The 24,414-nt window shown below is 46.8% G+C and overlaps 1 protein-coding gene across 3 annotated transcripts; it reads right to left on the bottom strand.

Moving 5' to 3' along the window:
* Window positions 1-513: 513 nt before the first annotated feature.
* LRATD2 (LRAT domain containing 2) lies at window positions 514-4,854 on the bottom strand. Of its 3 annotated transcripts, none has more exons than XM_047783259.1 (2): window positions 4,464-4,854; window positions 514-3,912 (listed from the first exon to the last, which is right to left on the bottom strand). In XM_047783259.1, the coding sequence occupies exon 2, from the start codon at window positions 3,814-3,816 to the stop codon at window positions 2,878-2,880; it is 939 nt and encodes a 312-aa protein (XP_047639215.1). In that variant the 5' UTR covers window positions 3,817-3,912; window positions 4,464-4,854; the 3' UTR covers window positions 514-2,877. The 3 variants fall into 3 exon arrangements, with proteins under 3 accessions (XP_047639215.1, XP_047639217.1, XP_047639216.1); XM_047783261.1 differs by lacking the exon at window positions 4,464-4,854 and adding an exon at window positions 4,310-4,355; XM_047783260.1 differs by lacking the exon at window positions 4,464-4,854 and adding an exon at window positions 4,010-4,294.
* Window positions 4,855-24,414: the final 19,560 nt, after the last annotated feature.

The raw sequence follows: 24,414 nt of genomic DNA, 5'->3' as shown, positions 1-24,414 counted from the left end.
TGCCAACAGTTGGTTCAATCCCCTTTCCTTGGAAACTTCACTGGTTTCTGGCTGGCTGGTGCTTTAAGCATGATGACCCTAATAAAACTTCCAATGCAATCACTGTTCCAAAGCATTACATACTTCACATCTCTGGTACCCCGTAAAGACATACGAAAAAGCAGCATCTGGAGTAGATTTCTCTTCTAGCTCATTTTCAAGCCCTGTTACCAAAAACCTCTTCTCTAGAGGCAGAATGCTACTCTTGAGGTGCATTTTACAGAAGTTCTTCCTTCAAGTTGAGGTTTCTCACAAAGAGGTTTGTAACGGAGAGTCACTCCTTTGGTGTGACTGATGGCATTCAGTTTCTTTCTTTTTCTTTTATTTTTCCTTTTTTGCTTTTTAGGGCCAAACCTGTGGTATATGGAAGTTCCCCGGGCTAGGGGTCAAATCAGAGCTGCAGCTGCTGGCCTAAGGCACAGCCACACCATATTCGAACCACATCTGTGACCTACACCACAGCTCATGGCAATGCCAGATCCTTAACGCACTGAGCGAGGCCAGGATCAAACCCACATCCTCATGGATACTAGTTGGGTTCATTTCTGCTAAGCCACAATGTGAACTCCGATCACATTCGCTTTCCATTGAAGGGTGAAGGCAGGAGACAGAGATGGGGGAGTGGAAAAGAGAGCTGGCTGGCTAGCCCAAAACTGCTAGACAGTGCTGCTCTGTTCTCTCCTGCTGTCTGCACAATGGCCATTTACATTCAACTTTCATTTGACTGTGTTAAACATAAAAAAAATTCCAAATCTAGTAAGCTCTCCTAAGTATCTTTACTCATGTTTATCCCATTCCACTTTTCCAGAAGCAAAAGAACAGAAATATAAAGCTGTGAGATTATTAAACAAGAAATCTAGATCAACATTTCCAACGGAAGACTGACGTTTCTCCAAAGTCCCAGACCAGGGCTGAGGGTTGTTCAGCTTTAACAGTTAAAGCAATAGGACCTGTGTGGGGGTCCTGGGAAAACGGAACATAGCTAATGCCCTTGGAATTAAATCATTTCATGTTATGATGAAGGTTTAAGCTTTTAAAAATTATGGCCTCAATGTCCCATGTTTGAAAAAGTAAGTATACAAGGAAATCTTTCAAGTCTTGTCGCCTTGATTTAAAGCTCCCCAAGCAGGAGGCCCAAGGATGACCACTGCTATAGACCACTCAAGTGTGATTCTACTCCAACTGTAAGTGGGTCATGAAATGACTTGTTCACTGTAATTCAAAACAATTCCCAAGAGAAAGAAAAAACTTCACTCAACTTTTGAGACAGCATTAGCAGTGCCATTGAACAGCAGAGGATTCTGAGATCAAGGGCACACATCATCAAAGAGCACACATGAAAACAAAGGACAAATTGGACACATTTTTAGAGTCTCACAGTAAAGCAAACACAGCAGCAGATCCACACAGAATCAGCCAGCCTGCTTCAGACACATCCCACAATCACCAACCTAGGCTTTAAGGACCTTCACCAGATTTGGTACTGACTACACCAGGTGGCATTTATTTGTGACTGTTGTCACCGCTCTTCATTGAGAGCATTCTGAAGGAGTGCTCTCCAAGCAACAAGGAGACTGCAGCAATATAACAAGACTTTACAACTTGAATTAAATCACATTGAGTGTGGCTAGCAAAACAACTTTGTCACTGAAATATGCCTCAAGCCTAAGATTTCACCACCAGCAGAAAAGTGAGAGTGAGAGCCACGGAGATGGGGCAGTGAGGGGGAAAAAAGTTGGAAGACCACCACCAAAGCCTTACACTTAAAAATTAAAAAAAAAAGAAAAAAAAAGGTACTTTCACTATTCGGGAAGGGGATTAGGTCAGGGAAGGAACAGGAAATTGACAAATTCCTGCCAGGGCAACCCTGTTTGGCTGTTTCTGTAGTGGATACTTTATGCGGTGGCAGCAGCCAGCCTCACAGTGTGACCTGTGGATGAACATGGTCAAGCAAGTTTCATTAGATCAGAGACACAAAGGCCTATTCCCTCTTAGAACTAATAACGCAGCTGTAAGTGCCTACAACCTACAACAGTGGGCGAGGAAAACAAAGGCGACAGATCAGAAGCAAAAATGAATCCTTCCCTTAACAGGCCTGTGGCAAGGATTTACTTGTAACCTGGGAAGTGGCTGGCCTGCGATGCAGGAGGCCAACTTCGTAAGACAAACCGCTCAGGGATGGAAAGGGGGGAGGTAGCAAAGTCTTTGTTTTGCAGCCCAAGATTACTCAACCATTTGTTACACTTCACAGGGGGCTCCTTTGTTTCAGTCTGCTGTTCCTAGATGGGTCCTGGTTCCACCAGCCCTGCACCCCAGGAAAACCATAACATAAATCATCCCAACTTCCCAGTTCCCTCACACTGCTCCTTGGGGTTAGCACCACCACAAACTTGCTCTGGCCTTGGTACAGTGTATCCTCCAAGTCTAGGGTAGGAGGGGAAGCGGGCAGAAGGCAATGGCAGATACTGGTACTCAGAACTTTGCTCCAACCCTGCGTGCATAAGAAGGGGCGATTTTTGGACCCATGTCCGGCAGGTACTTAGTATCTGGCAAGTCCAAAATTTGCCTCACCTCGGAAAGGAAGACAGATTGAACGGGCAGGCAAGAAGCCAAGAAGCGCCCCCAGCCAAAATGCTCCTACCTGCTCCCTCTTCCTCCTCCGTCCAAGATAACAAACTCAAGCCACAGCTGGCAGCGCTTTTCGCCAACTCTCCGTTTTCCAAATGGCCCAGGAGCCCAGTTGGGACCCAGAAGATGGTGGAGGAGGGAGGGAGAGAAGGGAGGGGGCAGCGGCTGCTGCAAAGGCTCCCTCACGCAGCTCCGCACTCAGCTCGCCTGTCAGTGCACCACCGCCTCTCGGTCCTCCTCCTCTTGGCCCGGCGCCTGGGGGCGCCCGGGAGGCGGCGTAGTCCGCGCGGCGTCGCTGTCGCCCTCGTCCGGCTCCGCAGGGTGCAGGTGCGTGGCCAGCTCCTGTAGCACCGCGGCGCGCCCTATCTGGTCGTTGCGCCGTTTCTCCATGATCAGGTCCTCCAGGCTCTGAAATTCGAGTGTGTGGCTGCGCTGCGCAGAGAGCTGGATCTGCAGCCGGTAAGGCTGCTTGCCAATGCGCAGCTCCCCACCGATTTTGAACTCACGCTTGCCGTAGCGGCACCAGGCGGCGAAGCTCTCAGAGTTGCGCCAGCTCAGCTCGCGCTCCTTGGCGCCCACGTGCGCCAGCGCGTTGCGAACCACCGCGCTGGGGCTCAGCGGCTTGTAGCGGTACAGATCATTCACCACGCGGCCGCGCCGGCCCTGGCTGGCGTCCGTCAGGAAGCTGTTGCTCACCTCCAGCCGGTGCAAATGCACCACCTGGAAATTGCCCACGTAAACAGCCCAGTGCGGGTACTGCGCCTGCGACACAAACTCCACCAGGTCGCCAGGCCTGCACTTGTTGAGCAGGTTCTCTGGCGTGTAGGTGCTCAGGGCGGCGGAGCCTGGAGCGAAGCTTTTCTGGTAGATACACTCGTCGCGGTAGAACACAGAGCACTCCACCTCGTGCAGCCGCGGGTCATAGGGCTGTGGCGGGGGCAGGGGCGGCCCGTCCCCGCTGTCGGGCAAACCGCCGCCACCGCCATCCAGGCCCTGGGGCGGCGGCTGGGGCTCCACGTCCTCGTCGTCATTGGAGAAGATGTAGGAGACTCCGATTCGGGGCCCGTCATCCCGGTCCACTCCAGTCGGGTCGGCAGTGGGAACTTCCTTATAACTTAGGTGGGTCAGTTTCTCCACCTGGTTGCCCATCACGCCGTGAACACACGTTCACACCGCCGAAAGAGGAGAAAGCGAAACCACCACTAGGGTCATTGGCACAGGTCCCCGGACCGGGGCTGAGACCACCTGTTGGGAGAGGAAGGCAAAGTAGCCATGTAGGAGCCATTCGGTGAAATGGGCGATTTGTTCTTAAGAAGAAGAAAAAAGACTGAGGGCCAGGCACCTGGAGTCATTTTACTAGGAGTCTCAAATGTAGCGAGCTTTCCCTCAGTTTTCCACCTCCAGGGTCACAGTCAAAGGAAGCCTGGCAACTCCAGCTCTCCCCCTCCCCCAGCCCTTCACCTCGCCTGGGCAAAAGCCCATTGCATCAGCGACTCCTACCGCTTCCGCCAGCGCCCTAACCTGCCAAGCCCAAATAGGAGGGGGTAAGAAAAAGAAACTTTACTTCAATTCCCCTTTCCTACTCTCACTTTCACCCCAGGGGCCTAAATTAGCCCCTGAGACGCCCTCCCCGCCATCTAACCGTAGAGAGAAATCGGCGAGGAGCCTCCGCGAGGCTGGAGCAGGTGAGCCGCCCAATCTGGCTCACCTGCGGCGCTTTCTCCTCCCGCCTCGCCCGCCTCCCCCCCCCTCCCCGCGCGCCCGCCCTCTAGTTCGGGTTACCTGCGTGAACTCACCCGCGGAGAGGTGGAGGCCGAGGGGAATTGGGAGGGGTCCCCAGCCGCACCCTGAGACTTCTAGGACGAGTTTGCAGGTGTGGGCTCCGCAGTCTCTCCTCTCCAGTGGCAGGCGGCTGCGAGGCTGGGCAGGGGGGAGCGGCGCATGTCTTGCCCCCGCGTAAGACTTGAAGGGGGGGAGTGATGCCTTCTTCACACGGCACCCTTTCCCTCCTGCTGGGGCTGTTTCTCCCCCTCAACCGGCTCCCGGGGAGGTGGGGCTCTCCAGAAGAAGAAGGAAGCAGCCTCGGTGCCCGGCGGCTGCAGCTCCCGCTCGGGCCGGGCGAGCAACAAGCGCCGAAGCGGGAGGGACGGGATTGTAGATCCGGCTCCCGGCTCCCAGGGCGGGAGCGCAGCCCCTGGCATTTAAAGAGACAGACGCTCGCTCCCGGAGCCCAGGTCTTTCCCGCACCGCGCGGAGCCTCGGGCATCCCCGCCCCCTTCCCCGCCCCGCCCACCCAGACCGGGGGGCTCCGCCCAGGCCACGCCTCCACTTCGGAGCGGGTTTAAATCCCGCTAGTAAATAACCAATGGGTTGGCTGGACTGGCAGTCTGCGCCCCTCTTGTTGTACGCATAGCCCCTGGGAGTCCTGCTTCCCCTCTTAAAGCAAGGCCTTGTGGGGCCCTCGCTGCTTGCTCAGGTTGTATTTTTCGAAGCTATGAGCTTTAAAAAGAAGTTGTAAAGCAAACACCACCTGCCAGTGTGGAAAGAAGAGAGGGATTAAGAGTTTGGTGTTTGTTCTGTTTCCCTTTGCCTGTTCTTTCCCAAAGTACCTGGAGAGGGAGGAACAGACATTAGGAAACAAAGAAACTTTTACTTCCTTCTTTTCTTTCCTAGAACCTATTTCTTGCCAAAGGTCACAGAAAAGAATTTTTTCCTAGGCAGACTGGAGAAGTGCTTCAGTTGAAAGGTGTTTACAAAATAAGTCCTGTGAAACTTTCAGGTAAGAAAAAAAAAAATTCGCAGGAAGGAACTGTAGAAAACAGAACAAAGACCTAGTTAGTGACTTGCTTCCAAGACCAGGGCTCTCTTTATTAACTATTAACGTTGCTTGAAATTAGCACAAAGTTGATTTCATAACCTCCATTGTTGTTTTGAGAGTTCCCAGTTCAAAAGACAGTGAAAGAAAGCATTCGGCTCTGGTTGTTTTTCTTGGCGGTAGAGGATGTAGGAATTGCCTAATTGTCTTTAAATTCAGAGCATATTAGCAGAGGCCCTCGCTGGATATATTTCCTTCCTGCTGACTTACAGAAGGAAATGATAGGAGACTAGTATTGCCTATAACCTCCACTAAAAGAGGGCACTCCCTCTCTCTCCTCTCCATGCTGGTTTTGTTTATTTTACCTAAGATGGAAGCTCTACAAAAGTGGTTTTCTCGCTCTCTGTCTCATGTTTCTCCATGCTGGTTTTGTTTATTTTACCTAAGATGGAAGCTCTACAAAAGTGGTTTTCTCGCTCTCTGTCTCTCTCTCTCTCTCTCTCTCTTTTTTTTTTTTTTGGTTTGCTTAAGAATGCAACTCAAGACCTCCTCTGCTCTCTTTTCCATCACTGTTTCTTTTGACTCAACTTTTCCAGGTAACACGATTATTTATTCAGTGGGTCTACTGACCAGTGGAAACAGGAATGTACTAATACTACTGCGATCCTTTTTAGTTTGAGGGGGAAAAAAAAGAAATCAATCTACTTATATACTTTGGAGCCCGACAATCAATATTGGCAGGGCTGTGATGGAAGTTAGTCCTTCAGCAAGTCTAAAATCTCAGTGTAAATTAGACCAAAAAGGGACTTCTGTGTGTCTGCTGTGTGGATTAAGTCTTTTCTGACCAGCCTCAGGCATGTGTGACCAGATGGGTCCCCCCTGTACTTTTTGATAACCCATGCTCTGGGGGCTGCTGTTTTACCTGAATGGTTTTTGCCACTACGAGGTAGGCTCATATAGATGCCCATTTTACAGGGAGGGGTTAGGCTGAGAGAGGCAATGGCAAGTTATCCCACGTCTGTTAGCCTGGGGAACCTCTGCTACCCTCAGCTGTGGTGGGACACTTTGCCCCTACGTGTGGGGCAGGTTGCCTAGTGATGGAAGAATCCACTGAAGCACACAGCAGTGTGATGGTTTGCTGCCAGCACTCTGGGGTAAAGATCTAATGATAGTTGTCCAGGTGTTGATCTTATTTCCTTGACGAGCTCTGACCAGGTACACACTAGTGGCTCAACAACAGTCCTTGAACTGACCAAGTATAAAGTCTCAGCAGGAACAAGCTCTGAGTCAACTTTATAGCCCAATGCCTGGCAATCAGTAAGTGCTCCATAAATGCTTAATGGATGCTTTAGGGGAATTCTTGGCCATCCCTATAGCCTGCCTCCTGTGTAGCTTCTTCCATTAATTCCTGTTTCTGACCCAACCTCCCTCTGCTCCCCTAGGGCTCTTGGTTAGGGGTTACAGAATGGCTCCCAAACTTGCTTTGTTCATCTGAAACACTTCTTTAATGAATTTAAACTGTCAACAAGTTGGAGACTTGGGAAATCTCATAAAAATTCAGATTTCCATGGGAATTCCCATTGTGGCTCAGCAGAAATGAACCTGATTAGGATCCATGAGGATATACGTTCAATCCCTGTCCTTGCTCAGTGGGTTAAGGATCCAGCATTGCCATGAGCTGTGGTGTAGGTCGCAGACATGGCTTGGATCTGGCATGGCTGTGGCTGTGGCTGTGTCTGTGGCGGGCAGTTGCAGCCCTTATTCAACCCCTAGCCTGGGAACTTCCATATGCCACAGGTGCGGCCCCCCCAAAAAACCACACACACAGATTTCTAGCTTCACTTGAAAGTGCTAATGACATGAGACCATGGGGCCCACATTCCAGGATGGCAACAAAAAGCTAGCGCTGAGTCTTCATTGCCTTGGAGATGAGATATAGCTTCCAGTTGGCCCCAACCTCTGTCCTACCTACCTGACCTATGTGGATCCTTGAATAGCCCTGGGAGCCTCTGAGTTGGCTACCCCTGCCATCCGATTTCTGCACTACACATCATATCACTTGATTTATGTCATTCAGCACCTGATCATATAGCATCCGGTATTATTCTTTAATTCATGTCTTTTCTACAGAAAACTTAATTCGAAATATATTTCTCGAAGACCTACCTGATACCTGTTATTCTTATACACTGGCCATTTCTTCTACAAGTACAACAGGTATAGTGTTAAGGTTTTGCCTTAGGACAGTATGACATGTCTTGCAGGAAGGCTACGTAGAGGATGCTGTAAGAGGAAGTTTCAAGATGTATGGATACAGAAGTGAATATTAAAGTGCCTGCCATCAGGGGCTTGGACTAGTGGGGGTGGGAGGGACACAACTCTAAAATTAACAATGACAACTACCATTGACTGAGCTCTTGATTCTATTATAAAGGTCAGTTAAGTTTAGAGAGGCCGAGTGACTTTTTCTAGTTGGTAGGTGGGATCATCGCACAGGTCCACTTGACTTCAAGGCCTGTGCTCATAACCACTTTGTTTTAAATAGAGACAAATACATTCTTCAATGCTTGACAAATATTTGAGTTTCTGGTTGTGCTGCGCTCTAGAGATAAAGCCACAGACTCAGTAGACAAAGTCCTTTCTCTTAATGGGTCTTATATGTTGATAGGAGGAGACAATGACAAGTTTAAGTAAATGAATAATAATTTTTGAGAGATAAGAGCCATAAAGAGGAGTTCCCGTCGTGGCGCAGTGGTTAACGAATCCGACTAGGAACCATGAGGTTGCGGGTTTGGTCCCTGCCCTTGCTCAGTGGGTTAACGATCCGGCGTTGCCTTGAGCTGTGGTGTAGGTTGCAGACGCGGCTCGGATCCCGCGTTGCTGTGGCTCTGGCGTAGGCCGGTGGCTACAGCTCCGATTCGACCCCTGGCCTGGGAACCTCCATATGCCGAGGGAGCGGCCCAAGAAATAGCAACAACAACAACAACAACAACAACAGCAACAACAACAACAAAAAAGACAAAAAAAAAAGAGCCATAAAGAAAATAGACTGCAGTTATGAGATGGAGTAACTGTGGCTACAGAGAGGAGGTGGGAAGGCTTACTTTGGATTAAATGGTCAGTAGTTCCCGTCGTGGCTCAGTGGTTAACGAATCTGACTAGGAACCATGAGGTTGCGGGTTCGATCCCTGGCCTTGCTCAGTGGGTTAAGGATCCGGTGTTGCCGTGAGCTGTGGTGTAGGACTCGGCTTGGATCCCTGGCCTTGCTCAGTGGGTTAAGGATCCGGTGTTGCCGTGAGCTGTGGTGTAGGACTCGGCTTGGATCCTTCATTGCTGTGGCTCTGGTGTAGGCTGGCGCCTACAGCTCCGATTTGACCCCTAGCCTGGAAACCTCCACATGCTGCGGGAGCAGCCCAAGAAAATGGCAAAAAGACAATAAATAAATAAATAAATAAATAAATAAATGGATTAAATGGTCAGTGACGGGCTCCTGTGCTGAGACTTGAAGGATGAGAAGGAGGTGGCCTTGGCATTCCTTCCACGAGAAGACTAGAAGCAAAGGCCCAAGGTAAGAGGGAATTGGGGTGTTCAGGAAAAAGGAAGAAGATACAGTTGCAACTAGAGCACAGTAAGTGAGAGGGGCTGTGATAGGGAGTGCAGTTAGAGCCATGGGAAAGTTTTGGGGGTGTAGGGTTGTCACTCTGGCTGTCCTATGGAAAATGGACGGTAAAGGGGTGAGAGGAAGCTGGTCCTATAAATGAAAAGGCTGTGGGGACAAAAGGCATTCTTGCAAATGGAGCCTGGTGAATGAAGGAGAAAGCCATGAAGGCACCTTCCCCAAGAGCACCCATAAAGAAACCTTAGTTAGATTTGAATTCTCAGCTGTACTGTAGCTTCACCCTCAAGCAGTGACCCAAGTGTCACATTCCACACACCTCCTTGGAGGGAGCACTCAATAAAAACAAGTTGTGCTGAATGCCAGAGAGTCACTCTCACAGTATTCCTGCCCAGAGCAGTGAGGAATAATGGAGAATTGATGTCTCTACCTGATAAGGCAGTGACACACTGACTCTGCAGGTGCAGTGGAGAGCTCTGTTTAAATGGCTCAATCCAAGAATGTACAGAACAGGAGCACAAGGGCAAAATTAGCTGATTAGACACTCTGGAACTCTGCCTGTTCTTCAGGCTGGGCCCCAGGCTCATGGCAACCTCAGATACCTGAGTGAGTTTGCTGGAAAACAGGATCCTCCACACCTTCCTTACCTTGGGTAACTTCCAGACTTACCTGTGCCTCTTACCAATGCTGGGGTTTTGTTGAGACATAGGAGGTGAGTGGTAGCAGAGTGGAAACAGATGACTTGGGTTGGAGTCCCTTTTGCCAGGTATATGACCTTGGAGCTGTCTCTTACCCTCTTGAGGCCTTACCCAATCTCTAAAGTGGGGCTCATGATACTATTTGCCTCACTGGGGAATCCTCATATGAGACAGTGTATGTGGAAGCACCTTGAAAATCCTAAAGGCTCTGTAGGTGCCAAATGTTATTTCCACACACTAGCTCTAGATTAGAGCTGTGTTAGAGCCAGAGGATGATTTTCATATGGGGAGGCAAAGGATAACCATTTAACCTGAGCATTGGCTTACTAAATCTCCATGCCAATCCTGTTTTGTAACATTTTCCAGATAAGAATACAAAGGTCCAGGGATAGGATTCTTAGGGATTGTAAGTGGAAGAGCTGGATTCAAATCCAAATGTGGCTGGCTCCACATCCACCCTTTTCACGCCTCATCAAGCTGCATCAGTCGCATTGGCCTGTGCGTTGTTCATCCGGGAATATGTAGAGTGACTAACTCATCCTGGCTTGCCCGGGACTATCCTGGTTTAGCATCAAAAGTCCCATGCCCTAAGCACATGGACACCCTTGGCTGCCCTACCTTGGTGGCTCCCTATCCTGGTCACTGCTTTTCCTACACCAGTAGCTTTCAGGGACTCGGAGCAGGGCTGGGGATGTTGCTGGGGTGGTGGAGCAGGGAAGGGAGCCGAGAGAAAGGTGAGGACTAGTCCAGATTTCACTCTCACAAAGGGCCTCCTTCTCCAAACAAGGCTGTACACACAGCAGCAGCTACACAAACCCCGGAAGCTTATAAAAGAGACAGTGTTACAGCCTGCTTTGGGCATTCATTCATTTTTTTCTTTTCTTCTTCTTTTTTTTTTTTTTTTTTTTTTTTACTTTTATTCTTTCCAGGAGGAAAGAACCGGCCTGAAGCTGCTCCCTCTCTCTTTACCCTCCCAGCCTGCCTGTCTTGGGCTTGAAAACCTGCAGCAAGAGTTTTGCACTTTTGCACTTTCCTCCATCTCCAGATTAAGGAAGAGCTTGCTGAGTGTTATCCTTTTCCTTGGCCTCTGCATTTTATTTCCTTTTGACCTCAGATCCCCAGAACAGGCTCTGGCAAGTGGGCTGGGATGGAAAGAGTCTGCCCTGTGGGTTGGGGTGTGGAGGAGATGCCCTGGAGAGGCGTCTGGGGCTATCACCCACCCCAGCCATCAGCTCTCCATGCCTCAATCCTGTGCCTAAATTGTGAGGAAGGGTTTAACCCTTTCCTGGGAGAGGGTTACCAGCCAGAAAAACACCAAAACTTGTGCCTCCTGGAAGCGTGATGTTTTAGGAGGCCCCTGACATCATATTCTTGATGTTGAACAGTAGTTTGATTTGTGCTCAGGAGTCTGAGCGTGTAGCTGGGCTCCTGCAGAAGCCTCATGAAAGATGCATTTCACCAGGCAGTTCTAGGGGAGAGACCAGCTTAAATTACAGCTCTAAAAATCCAAATATTGGCATATCTGCAAATCCAAGTGTAGGTTTTTTTTTTTTTTAATCTAAATTCTAAGATCTTATTTTGCACTTCTTGTGCAAGAAGGGGAGGATGAGCTATTCAGAGGAGAGGCAAGGCTGTCAATAATGACAGAAGCTTCGGCAGAGCAAACCCAACCTCCTTTTCTGTCCTTGGGCGTTCTTCATGCTTCCAGGGAAGAAGGAGCTCCGAGGAGAGAAAGGAAGACAGACTTTGTTCAGCATGACTCTCTGCAGGATGGACTAGGGGGACCTCCAATCCAGTATAACTGGAGCCTTGGGCTCACCAGATCTGATTGGTCAATTTCTATCTGCTTTGCCCAAATCACTTCGAGGCCTGAGGCCAAGGGATCCCCATCAAAGATTCACCTCCATATAGTCTATTCACAGCCCAGCAGCCCCCAGCAATCCTGTGAGACCGTGAGCCTCACTGGGTCACTCCTCTGCTCAGAATTCTCCCATGGCTCCCCATCCCACTTAGAGAGAAGCCAAAGCCTCTAAAATAGCCCCAGAGCCCTGCCTGCCTCCCTCATCACCTGTCCCCTTGCTCAGACCAGCCACACTGTCCCCTTGCTGTTCCTCCCCCATGGTGAGCGTGCCTCTTGCTCCCGTTTTCAACATTTTCGGTTCCTTCTGCCTGGAACACTTTGCCCCCAGATATCTCCATGGTGTGCTCTTTAGTCTTGACTCAGATGTTAGCCTCTTGGTGCACTTTCCCCAACAGCTCTACTTAAAATTTCAAATGTTCTTCCATACATACTGTGCACTGAAGAAAAAAAAAAAAAGCACAACCTAAAAGTTGAGAAATATATTTTATTCCACAGACTTGTCGAGGACCTAAACCTGGGAGGCAGCCTCTCAGATAGCTCTGACAGATGGTTGATTGAATGAGTAATTTGGACTGCATGAGCGAGGAATGGGATGGAGTTCCCCCTTTACATGGTGAGGACTTACCTTAGGTCCAGCCCTGCCCTGGGCCCTGTGGCTGGAGATAAATGTGCAGCAATACACATGGCAGTCAGCTACTATGTCTGGCAGTCCAGTTCCAGGAATCCCTATTGAATACCTGAGTTATGTCACCCATCATTCCTGTTTGCTCTACGAAAGAACTGAAACATGATCTTTGCCCTCTGGGAGCTCAGAGACCCAACACCCCAGCTAACACCCCCTGAACATCAGTGGATATTCAGTAAGCATTTTTGAAGGATAGGATTAATGAGTACATAGAATGGGACCTTTGTCTTAAGAGTCTTAAAAGTAGTTGGGGATATCAGACAAGGAATATTTAGTGACTGATCCAAAAATAAAAGTATGTTTACCTGGCTTTTGCCCATCAGAGGGGCTATAACCACTCTGTGAATACCTTTTGCAGGGGAGGGAAAAAAAAGTTTTTTGCTCTACTTATCTTAGGTTGGTTGGCTGGGGTTCTCAATTTAGACTGACAAAATACAGAATAAGAAAAACAAATAGAAGTTTACTAACGTGTGTCACGTATACACGGGAACAGTCTGCAATGAACAGATAAAGGGGTGGTTAGAGCTTGGGATTGTATAGCATCTTAGCCAAGAACAATAATTTTGCAGAGAAGCGACAAGACAAAGGAAAAGAAATTTGAGCTTCTAGTGATGGCAAATTGTGGGATGGCAAATATATGGGGAAATCAATGGGGGATAAAGGCTAGTAAGGTTTGTTCTTGTAGACCCATTCTTTGTGCCATCTTGTCTGCAATGATAAGTCTACTATCCTCCTCATACAGAAGTGGAAAAGGGGGCATTTTATTTTTATTTAAATTTTTTTTGTCTTTTGTCTTTTGTCTTTTGTTGTTGTTGTTGTTGTTGTTGTTGCTATTTCTTGGGCCGCTCCCGCGGCATATGGAGGTTCCCAGGCTAGGGGTCTAATCGGAGCTGTAGCCACCGGCCTACGCCAGAGCCACAGCAACGCGGGATCTGAGCCGCGTCTGCAACCTACACCACAGCTCAAGGCAACGCCGGATCGTTAACCCACTGAGCAAGGGCAGGGACCGAACCCGCAACCTCATGGTTCCTAGTCAGATTCGTTAACCACTGCGCCACGAGGGGAACTCCTAAAATTTTTTTTTAAAGTATAGTTGATTTACAATGTTGTGCCAGTTTCTACTGTACCACATAGTGACCCTGTTATACACACACACACACACACACACACACACACACATATACACACACACAGTCTTTTTCTCATACTATCTTCCATCATATTCTATCCCAAGAGATTAGATGTGGTTCCCTGTGCTGCACAGAAGGACCTCACTGCTTACCTGTTCTAAATGTAATAGCCTGCATCTACCAACCCCAAACTCCCTATCCATCCCACTCCTTTCCCCGACGCCATTCTCTATATGTCTGTGAGTCTGTTGTATATAGGTTCATTTGTGCCATATTTTAGATTCTACATATAAGTAATATATGGCATTTGTATTTCTCTTTCTGATTTCTCTTCGTGTGAGAATCTCTAGTTGCATCCATATTGCTGCAAATGCCATTATCTCATTATTTCTAATGGCTGAATAGCATTCCATATATGTACCACATCTCCCTAATCCATTCTTTTATAGATGGACATTTATATTTCCATGTCTTGGCTATTGTGGAGAGTGCTGCAATGAACTTAGGGATGCATGTATCTTTTTGAATGAAAGTTTTGTCCAGATATATGCCCAGGAGTGGGATTGCTGGATCATATGGGAGTTCTATATTTAGTTTCCTGAGGAACCTCCATACTGTTTTCCATAGTGGTTGTATTTTATTTATTTGTTTTCAAATTTTTTGCTCTTTTAGGGCCACACTTGTGGTATATGGACGTTCCCAGGCTAGGGGTTGAATCGGAGCTGTGGCTGCCAGCCCATGCCACAGCAACTCAGGATCCAAGCTGTGTCTGCGACCTACACCGTCTGCGACCTATACCACAGCTCACAGCAACCCCGGATCCCCAACCCATTGAGTGAGGCCAAGGATCCAATCCGTATCCTCATATATGCTGGCTGGTTTCGTTTCTGCTGAACCACAATGGGAACGCCTTATTTTTTCATTTCATGCTGCCCCCAAGGCATATGGAAGTTTCTGGGCCAGGGATCAAATGGGATGTTCAACTGTGACCTGCAAAACAGCTGCAGCGACACCAGATTCTTAACCCACTAGGCTGGGCCAGGGATCAACTGTTGCCTCCACAGTGGGAAAGCTGGATCATTAACCCACTGCACCATGGTGGGAACTTTCGGGAAGAGAAGGGGGCACCTTAACAAGGGAAATTTATGTTCTGTTTTCAGGCAGATAGTGGGAAGACAGCTTTTCTTGCATCTGCTTCTTCTCAGTTGTCCTTAATTCAAGATAATCCTGGTACCAAACTGGCCTATTTTAGGGTAGCATTTTCTGCTCCTCTTCCTTCTCTATGGACCAACAAAAAGATGAGGTCTGGTCTCCAGGGTGGTAGGATGATTTCTTCCATGACAGCTGCTGTGCTAACTACTTGTAATCACTATGTGGTTAATATTCCTCACAACTTCACAGGGCAGCTCTATTATTATCCTAATTCCCATTTTATAGCCCGGGAAAGTGAAATGTCCCTGTCACAGAGCTGGCAAGTCATCCAAGCAACTGGATATGGACCCAGGCAGGTCTGAACCCAAGCCCGCTGGACAGGACTCCTTGGTACTCCAACCACTGCATGTCCCATCTCTGTCACAAACAACAGGAAGGAGCTTCACTCTGTGAGGCAAAATGCAGACGTTAATGCAGTGTTTCTTTTCCCGCTTCCTCCTCCTGTGAGTGGGGCATGCTACACCCAGAGCAGTTAACTAGCCCCAGGGTTTCAGACAGGTTTCTTAGAATTTAGCCTGCCCACACTGATTGCAGAAACAGACTGATGGCCCCACTGGGAAAAGGAACCTGAACCTCCTGTGTAAGGATGGTCTGGAGAGAGGGAAAAAGAAACAACCTGGGGACCCTGACGAATTTGACAAATGAATGTATTACCGGGGGAGGGTCTGAGTCATTAGAGCTTTGGGATGTGCCAAGGAAGACAAATAAATTGGATTTCAGCGTGCTGTAGGAATCACTACACCCCTGTAGGCACTTTACACACCACCCCAACCTGAGCGTGAACTCTGCCATTTGGGAAAGGTCAGAAAGCTTCCCTTCCCACCTGGGGAATGTCCCTCACCTAGCAATTTAAACATTCCAGTCCCCATTGTCAGGGACTAGATCAAGACTTACTGTCCTCATCCCTTTGCATTGTCCTCCAGCCCCAGGGGGCTTCTGCCTCCTGAGTCATTATGTAAATAACCTACCTGCAGAATCTAAATCCATTAACCTGGAACACGCTCCACCCTGATGATCGCTACTTAACTGGATGTCGGTTTAACTGAAGGTTAAATAAAACCCGCCTTGTTTCATGCCTTGTTATTGAAAATCTTTCTAAACTGTGTTAGTTCACTCACCTGCCTAAATTTCTGGAGCAGAATGAAAATAATTACATTTTTGCTTGATGATCAGACATCTTGCAGTGCCTTGGGGCACTATTCTGCCTAACAGTTAGGATTGAAATTTCACTGTAGTTGTAGACTTTTGTGAGAAACGGGGCTCTAATGGTTCCAAGCTGAAGAAGGAATTTTAATTTCATTTTGTTGAGGGAAGTGCAGCATCTTACTTTCCCAGTGCTTAGAGGGGTATCAGGGCATTTTTCTCAAAAATGCTGATGAAATCGATGAATGTCTGATATGAATTTATTTCTTGCTGGTGTTTTTCTTTTCCCCCAATAATAGTATCTGCTCTTTATTGATTGCTAGTGGTGGTTCCAGGTATTGCTCTAAGCACTTTGCGTGCTTTATGTCTTTATCCTGCAGGTCAGCTTCAGAGAGGTTGAGTGACTTGGCTAAGGTTCCCAAACTAGGAAGGGACAAACGGAAATTCGCATTACTTGAGGGGTTTTATGGATGGTACTTTCCATATGCACATGAGCCTAGATAGGCAGGAAAGCCCTGAAAACCAAAAGGAAGTGGAACTTTCGGAAATGAGAGTTGAAGTGGTACAGTCACACACACACAAGATACCTCCACCCACACCCATAGACACACAGATACCCACACACTCCTTGGTCCTAGACTCCCCATCTGTTAGGGAGCCAGTACAGTGTAGTAGTTTAGAGATGTGATTTTTCAAATTATCTGCAGAAAAGGGCCAGGCTGTTTTTATTGCCTGTTGGTTTGGTTTATAATTTCCAAACTTTCTGTGAGTTGATACCTTTGTAAAATAACACACATAAATTACTAGAAACGTGAAGATTATAATAAAATGACACACAAGCCCATTTTTTAACCTTATTATTAGATTTAGCAGATATAAAATAATCAAATCACCATCAAATACTTACAAAATTTCATTCCCAGTTTCTGTTCTTATTTCTCTGTGGACAGGTAACAAGCAGTGGGTGGATCAGCAGAGGCACTCACCTTCCACTTTGCAGGCCTGCATCAGATTGACCCTTGCTTCTCCAAATGCCTGTTTCCAACAGGCAGCATGGGCCTCACTCACAGGAGAACCGAGCTTGCTAGAAATGCAGGGTCTTGGGCCCCATCTCTAATCTGCTGAACCAGGATCTACATTTTTAACATGACCACTAGATGATTCTGGTGAGTTTTTTGTTTGTTTATTTTTAGATTTTTTTGTTTTTTTGGTTTTGTTTGTTTGTTTGTTTGTTTGTTTGGGTTTTTCGGGCTGCGCCTTGGAATTTCCCAAGCTAGGAGTCTAATCAGAGCTGCAGCTGCCGGCCTACACCACAGCCACAGCAAAGTGGGATCTGAGCCTCGTCTGCGACCTACACCACAGCTCACGGAAACCCAGATCCTTAACCCACTGAGCAAGGCCAGGGAACTCCTGATTCTGGTGAGTATGAAAGCTTGGGAAGTATGCAGCCTGTTCTAGCTTATCTTAGCACATAAGAACAGTCAAGCTCTATCTCTTACATCTGTGTGACCTTGGGCACATCAGCCTCCCTGGGCTTCAGTTCCCTGGTGCTACAGTACACCCCTTCCTGGGCTGCTGTGAGCTCTGCAAGGTAATGGATCTGGAGGATTAAAAGCATGCGAGCACACTCAGTGGAGCCTGCACCTAAGCTAAGGGCACCATAGTTATTCTGTTACTGCTAATGATTTTTTTAAAAATTTCCTTAGGCTATCCTGTTGTCTATGAAACATAGGCACCCAGGCCAAGGATATTTACTTTGATGTTTAATGTTTAAGTAGTTGTCAGTTGGGTGGAGGGTTCCCCTGATTCTGGGTCATTTGGCTTTGGGGCTGCTGATGCTGGTTAAAGCCCAATTGGATGGGTTCCTCACCTCACTCAGGATCATCTATTGGTACTAACCATCCTGCAAGGCCCTGAAAGCTGGTGAGTCCTGGTTTCCCAGGCTATCGAGGGAAAATCTCCCCAGGCCTTGGTGGTGAGGGGAAGAAGCCACTGCAATTCAGCTGGAAGTGGTTGGGGTTTCCATGACAGCAGTGACTCTGGTTGCTCTCTTCCTTTTCTTCTGTAACTTCTCCAGATCAAAGCCTGTGTGTCCTCTAGTGAGACTGATGATTTTGTGAGCCTGGAGCCAGCAAAAGGCAGCAAACAAAAATCGAGAGTCAAGCCAAGTCGGGTTTGCTGGAGATTTATGCAGAAACCTCCCCACAGATGCAGGGCTGCTGGATTTATAACAGGGGCGGGATAATTTGTTCTTGTGTGCTAAGATAAGGGTAGACAAATTTCATGCTGTGATGTCAGCCCCTATCTGCAGAAGTCAGGAGAGATTCCCTGCCCTGTTGTCGAATCGTGCGCCTGACAGATTATCCTCAGAAGGTTATTTTAGGAGACTTTATCTGGAGGTCACACTGGGGCCCAAATGTGAAAGGTGAAAGGACTTACCTGGGGGCAGAGAAGGGAGACTCCTGTGAACCTGCACATCTGGGAGCTCAGAAATGAAAGCGGCTGTGGCACAGGTTACAGTAATTGGAAAATCCTGGAGAGAGGCTGGTGTGGTATCGAGCAAGCATACCTGGGCATGATTGAGGAGGTATGCCAGGAAACGTGTGTTTCCATTTCAGCCCACTCTTGGCCTTGGTCCAGCAGTCTTACCCACCCTAGACCTGCCTCTGCCCTTCATTTGCCAGCATCAGGTAGTTAAGTGCTGTTGGTTCCCAGGGTTTCTCATCACACCTCCGGAGAGCAAAGCCCTCACCGAGCTGAAGGAACTGGCTGAGCATCTCTGCCACATCTTCTGCCTCTAGAGGACAAAGAAAGTGTCTTGATAAATTTGTATCCTTTATGTGTAAACTGTTGTATGTAATAATGTTGACAAAAATAAGAAAGAGAGCCAGAGCTCTGAGGCTGAACTCTTTAAGAAACCCAGGGAGCAGAAGTTCAGTTTAGGACTAAGTGACCAGGCTGGTATGATAGAGAAGAGATTGATGCCAAAAGATGTGTGTGCTACGATTGTGTGAAGAGTAAGGCAGACATACATGTAGACATACATGCATGCATATGCATGCGCGTGTGTGCGTGCACGCGCACACACACACACACACACACACACACACACACACACACAGGTATATAGCCATCCACCCTCAAGAGAGCGTTTGTGTTCAGCCAGAGACAGAAGAGACAGGACAAGATCCTTCTATAGTGCATATAATATCATCCAGACTCTCAGGCTTCCCCTATATAAGACTTTGCAGATTATTAAGTGCTCTTATTTGTCTTATTAGTCATGCTTTCCATATTCCTGGTACAGTGAATATGTATAATATATTTTGTGGAAAACAAAGATAATATATGTATTTCATCCTTTGTTTTCCTGTAGAGGTGTATGTGTGTGTGTGTGTGTGTGTGTAAAAAATTCATGCTTTTGCCCATGATTTTTCCACATACAGACTATATCTGGAAGTTAACCCACAAAGTTCTCAAGCATGGTTGTCTCTGAATAGAGATCTGAGGGTTGGAAGTGGGAAAGAGAATACCTTTGCATTCTCTTTGATAATCCTTGAACCTTTTAATCATGGATGTGGATTCCTTATTCAAAACAATGAACTATAAAAAAACCCACAAAACCAAAACTAAACTATGTTCCCGTGTCTGTCTTACACACCAATGTTTCTGAATTGGTTCCTCTGAGTCAATGATTGTTTCTGAATGTGATTAACTCAGCATATTTATGATACAGTTGGAGGCTGTTTATGATTCAGTGGAGGGAAGCAGATTGATGGAAGACCCTTGGAGGTAAGGAGGATGGGAATGCTCTGGAGGAGGGAAATTCCTCCATCCTCAGCCAGGAAAGGCCAGATTAACCACTAGGGAGTGAGGAGTGTCAGTAATTCCAGTAAATCAGTTAAGAAATAAACTGGACTCTTTGTCTCGACACCTCACTGAAGTGGGAGCATGGGAGTATCAAGGACTATTGGGAGATTTGAACTGAATTGAGGGAATCTATTTTTTTTTTTTTTTAATTTTTGAAAATAAGATGGCTGTATACACCAGATATTTGTTACTGGGCTAATCTGTGGCCACATGACTGAGATGCAGACCTTTAAAAAACTATCTGACTTGGTTTAGTACCTGTATGGAGCCATATAGTGAGTAGGTATTTTGCAGGTCTTACCTCATTTAATCCTTAAACTATCCTGTCAAGTAATATCCCATTTTACCTGTGAAGAAATTGAGACCTCAAGGAGTTAGGAGTTAATCAATTGGCCCAAGATGTCACAGGTAATATGGCAGAGTCACAAAATGGCCCCAAGTTCTTTTTGATTCCAGACCCTTGGCTGTACCCAACACTGCCTGGAAGAAAAGGAGCCAGGACATAATTATCCACAAGAAACTGGAAACTAATTATGGTAAGGTGATGGCTCTGCAGGGATTGTTAATACACTTATTGCTAACTCTACTCTCATGGTTCAGATTCAGTAGGTTTGGGCTCAGGCATGGGAGTTTGCATTTCTAAGTTCTGAGGGGATGCTGATGCTTCTGGTCTAGGGGCACCACTTTGAGAACTACTTTCATAAATAAAGAGATTAGAACAAGGGCTCTTAGAACTTATTTGGTCACTTTAGAATCAAATATGGGAACAGGGCAATTTCATGCTATTTATATTTTTGTAATTACTTCCTTTGTGTTTTTCTTTGGATTTTAATAAAATACTTTTTGGAAATATCTACCCATCTCATCTATTTTAAGGGGATAGAGGGAAATGACAATGTGTCTACAAGCAAATCGGAGAGAAAGGGGGAGCAGTGCTCCTTAAGATTTGGAGTTCAGAGGCAGCCCCAGGACTCCCCCAAGGAAAGCCCCAATCACTAGTTAGGACTCTTCTGGTTACAAGAGACAAAAATCTAACTTAAGTCATTTAAGACTGTATTTGGCTGTGTGTAATAGAAGCTTGTTTTACACAGGTATCTTGAAACAGTTTCTGATTTTCTTGTACAACACTTCTAGAGTTAAATGGTCACTGACATTGCTTTAGGTGCTCAACAATATCAGGTCTGATATTTCTGTGATTCTTTATTTTCTTTTTTACTCGGCTCCTTTACTCACTTAAAAAATTTTTTTTCTTGGAGTTCCCGTCGTGGCGCAGTGGTTAACGAATCCGACTAGGAACCATGAGGTTGCGGGTTCGGTCCCTGCCCTTGCTCAGTGGGTTAACGATCCGGCGTTGCCGTGAGCTGTGGTGTAGGTTGCAGACGCGGCTTGGATCCCGCATTGCTGTGGCTCTGGCGTAGGCCGGTGGCTACAGCTCTGATTCAACCCCTAGCCTGGGAACCTCCATATGCCGCGGGAGTGGCCCAAGAAATAGCAACAACAACAACAACAATAACAACAACAACAAAAAAGACCAAAAAAAAATTTTTTTTTTCTTTAACTCATTTACTCAAAATGGCTGCTGTGACACCAGTCATCACATCTGTGTTCTAGTAAGAAAGAAAATAGAAAGTGGAATGGGTGTGGTCCATTTCATAAATCGTTCATTTCCTTTTTTAAGGCTTAAGCTGCATCACCTGACCATATCTAGCTGCAAGAGAAATGGATAGGGTGATAGTTTGTTGTAGATAGTTAGGTACATATCCTCCCTACATATAATCAGGATTTTGTAGTCAAAGGAAAAAGAGTGATTGGGTATTAGGTATGCACTTAATAATCATGCACAGTAAATTGGACAAAATGAAGAATATATTGCCTTTAAGAGAAAAGCAAGAATGGAGTGGATTTTATATGAGTTAGCTTTGCTGCATAATAAGCCTGTCCAAAACCTAGTGATCTATTAAGTTTAAAGTTTGAGTTCAGACAAACATCTATTTGTTTTTGAATCTGTGGATATGCAGCTTGGGCTGAGCTCCTTTGGGAGACATCTCTGCTCCACGTAGCGTCACCTGGGCGTAGTGTTACTGCTGTGACCTTAGCTAGATGGCTGGGATGGCTGAGATGGTTGGGACACCTGGGCTTTTCTTTCTGCATGGTTTCTTGCCCTGAAGTCACCCTTTTTTACTTGGTTTCAGAGAGCAGCAAATCATTTATTTTTGAGCAATAAATCACTCCAATACTTGGTGGAACAAATCACTACCACTTCATTTACTTATCTGTGAGCTGTGAGTCATCATTTTGGACTGGGCTCAGCCTAATAGTTCTTCTGATAATCTCTGGTGTCCATGTTTACATGACTGGGGCCAGATGGCTTACAATGGTCTCCTCCATGCCTGGCAGTTTTCACTGGGTATTGGCTGGGACAGTCTATCTCCAGCAGGCTAGCCTGGGCTCCTTCTCATGGTGACTAAGTACTGAAAGCAGCAAGAGAAAGGGAAGGTCCCAGTGTATACTTGCTTTTCAAACTTGTGCTGGCATTGCATTTACTGATGTCCTACTGGCCAAACACTTGGCCATGACCGAAATCAGTGTGCATGGGGACCCTGCAAGGTTGTGTGTACAAGGAGGCCCAGCTCATGGGGGCTGTTTCTGTGTCAATCTACCACATACACCCTAGACCAAGGACTCGAATGTCTGCAGGGTGCTCCCTATCATGGCTTTGCCTTTCTCTGTGTGTCATCTTCATTGCTTTAGACAAACCACTTCCCCTAATTCTAGAATCCTAGGAATCACTTCTTCAGCTTCCCACCCAAAGGGAAACAAGTCTTTTCCTCTATAATTCTATTCTGAAAATCACCGGGAGGAACTTTGGTCTGCTCTGGGTCAGATGCTCATCCAGAGGCTAAGCAATTGGGATGCTGTCATTGGCAGTTCCTCTAGAACTTCATATTCTGATAGCGTTTGCAGAAGAAGCTGCTTTAGAGACACCGTTCTCAAAGAGGATTGGTATCGCTTCTGGAATGATGAAGATACACTGGCCAGAAAAGACAAATAGATGTGCAGTGCTGGGGACCTTTGAACAGAAAATCTCAGATTCTCTTTTTGATTTTTTGTTTTGTTTTGTTTTGTTTTTTTAATAGGGCCGCACCCATTGCACGTGGAAGTTCTCAGGCTAGGGTTTGAGTTGGAGCTACAGCTGCCAGCCTACACCACAGCCACAGCAACATGGGATCCAAGCCACATCTGTGACTTACACCATAGCTCACAGCAACGCTGGATCCTTAACTCACTGAGCAGGGCCCAGGATAGAACCTGCATCCTCATGGATTCTAGTCAGGTTCGTTTCCGTTGTACTGCAATGGAAACTCCCAAGTCTGGTTTTTAATAAGAATGTAAGCTAGTTTGAAAATCGGTTTTTATTGTTCGCCAAAATACTACCAATTAAACCAATCTACACATTTTCCTTATTTTCTTTGAAAAAAAAAATGCAATTAAACATCCACCCCTTGTTCTCAGTGGAAGTTCTCTTACCAAATGTTCTTTGCAGCAAATATACAATAGAGATTACATTACTCATCACTCACCTCCCTCTGCTAGTATGTTTGGAAAATAGAACACAGAAAACAAAAGAAAAAAGACTTGTGTCCTTTTTTTTTTTTTTTTTTTTAATCGTTTGTGTTTTCATGTCCTTATCCAAGGCATATGGAGGTTCCCAGGCTAGGGGTCAAATCGGAGGTGTAGCTGCAGGCCTACACCACAGACACAGCAACACCAGATCTGAGCCAAGTCTGCGACCTACACCACAGCTCATGGCAATGCTGGATCCTTAACCCACTGAGCAAGGCCAGGGAACGAACCTGAGTCCTCATGGATACTAAAGACTTGCATCCTTAATTGACACTAGGTCACATCAATGAGGATCTATTGTTTTCCCCTCCAATCCCATTAGGCATTTAAGAGAATGCTAATGAAGTTCCACATCTGGATCTGTGAATATATGGGATTTGTGGCAAATAGGAATTGCTGGGATGGCCTCAGCCTTGTAGGGTCTCTGATGGAGGCATTCCAGCTGAGTGTCATTGAGGGTCCCCAGTGTGAGTGGAGTGTAAGGGCTCATTCTTTCTTTTAACTGGAGTGAGGGAAGTTAAGAGGGGCAACCACTGAAAGCGCAGGGCAGTGGAGGAATGCTGGCCTTTGGGGAATGCTACCCAGTTTCCACAAATAGTAGAGCTTCCTGAAAGGCTTTGAAGGAGGCTCTGCTGGGTAGCCATGGCAATGCTGCGCTTCTGGCCTCCCTGCTGCCAGAGAGCAAGTTCGTTCCCCTTTCCCAAGGGCCTTAGCTGGTGCAGCCGAGGCTTATTTGGGAAAACTTCTAGATAAAGCTCCTGCTCAGAAGCACTCAATTAATTGGTGGAACTGACTCCTCAGTGTTTTGGTGCCCTGAGGCACTTCACCGGCACCCTTCCTGCCCAGCAAACATTTGCCAGCCATTTCGGTGTCACCACTTGTAGTTAACACATTCTAGTTTGCCTTCAAGGGGATATTGCATTCTCTTTTAGATTCTTTGTTTGCAATCAGGGTGTGTTTATCAGCAGGATTGCTGAGGAGTCTAGGCTGTAACTGGAATATGAAAACCATCTGGCTTCATGTATGTCCCGTTCCAAGTTCCCAGTCCTTCTCCCTGCACTCCTGGGCTATGACCCTCTCCTCTACGTACTGG

This window comes from Phacochoerus africanus, chromosome 6, assembly GCF_016906955.1.
Source record: "Phacochoerus africanus isolate WHEZ1 chromosome 6, ROS_Pafr_v1, whole genome shotgun sequence".
In the NCBI taxonomy this organism is placed as follows: Eukaryota; Metazoa; Chordata; class Mammalia; order Artiodactyla; family Suidae; genus Phacochoerus; species Phacochoerus africanus.
Note: the sequence above shows the minus strand (reverse complement) of the source record. Positions and strands in the feature narration are given on the sequence as shown.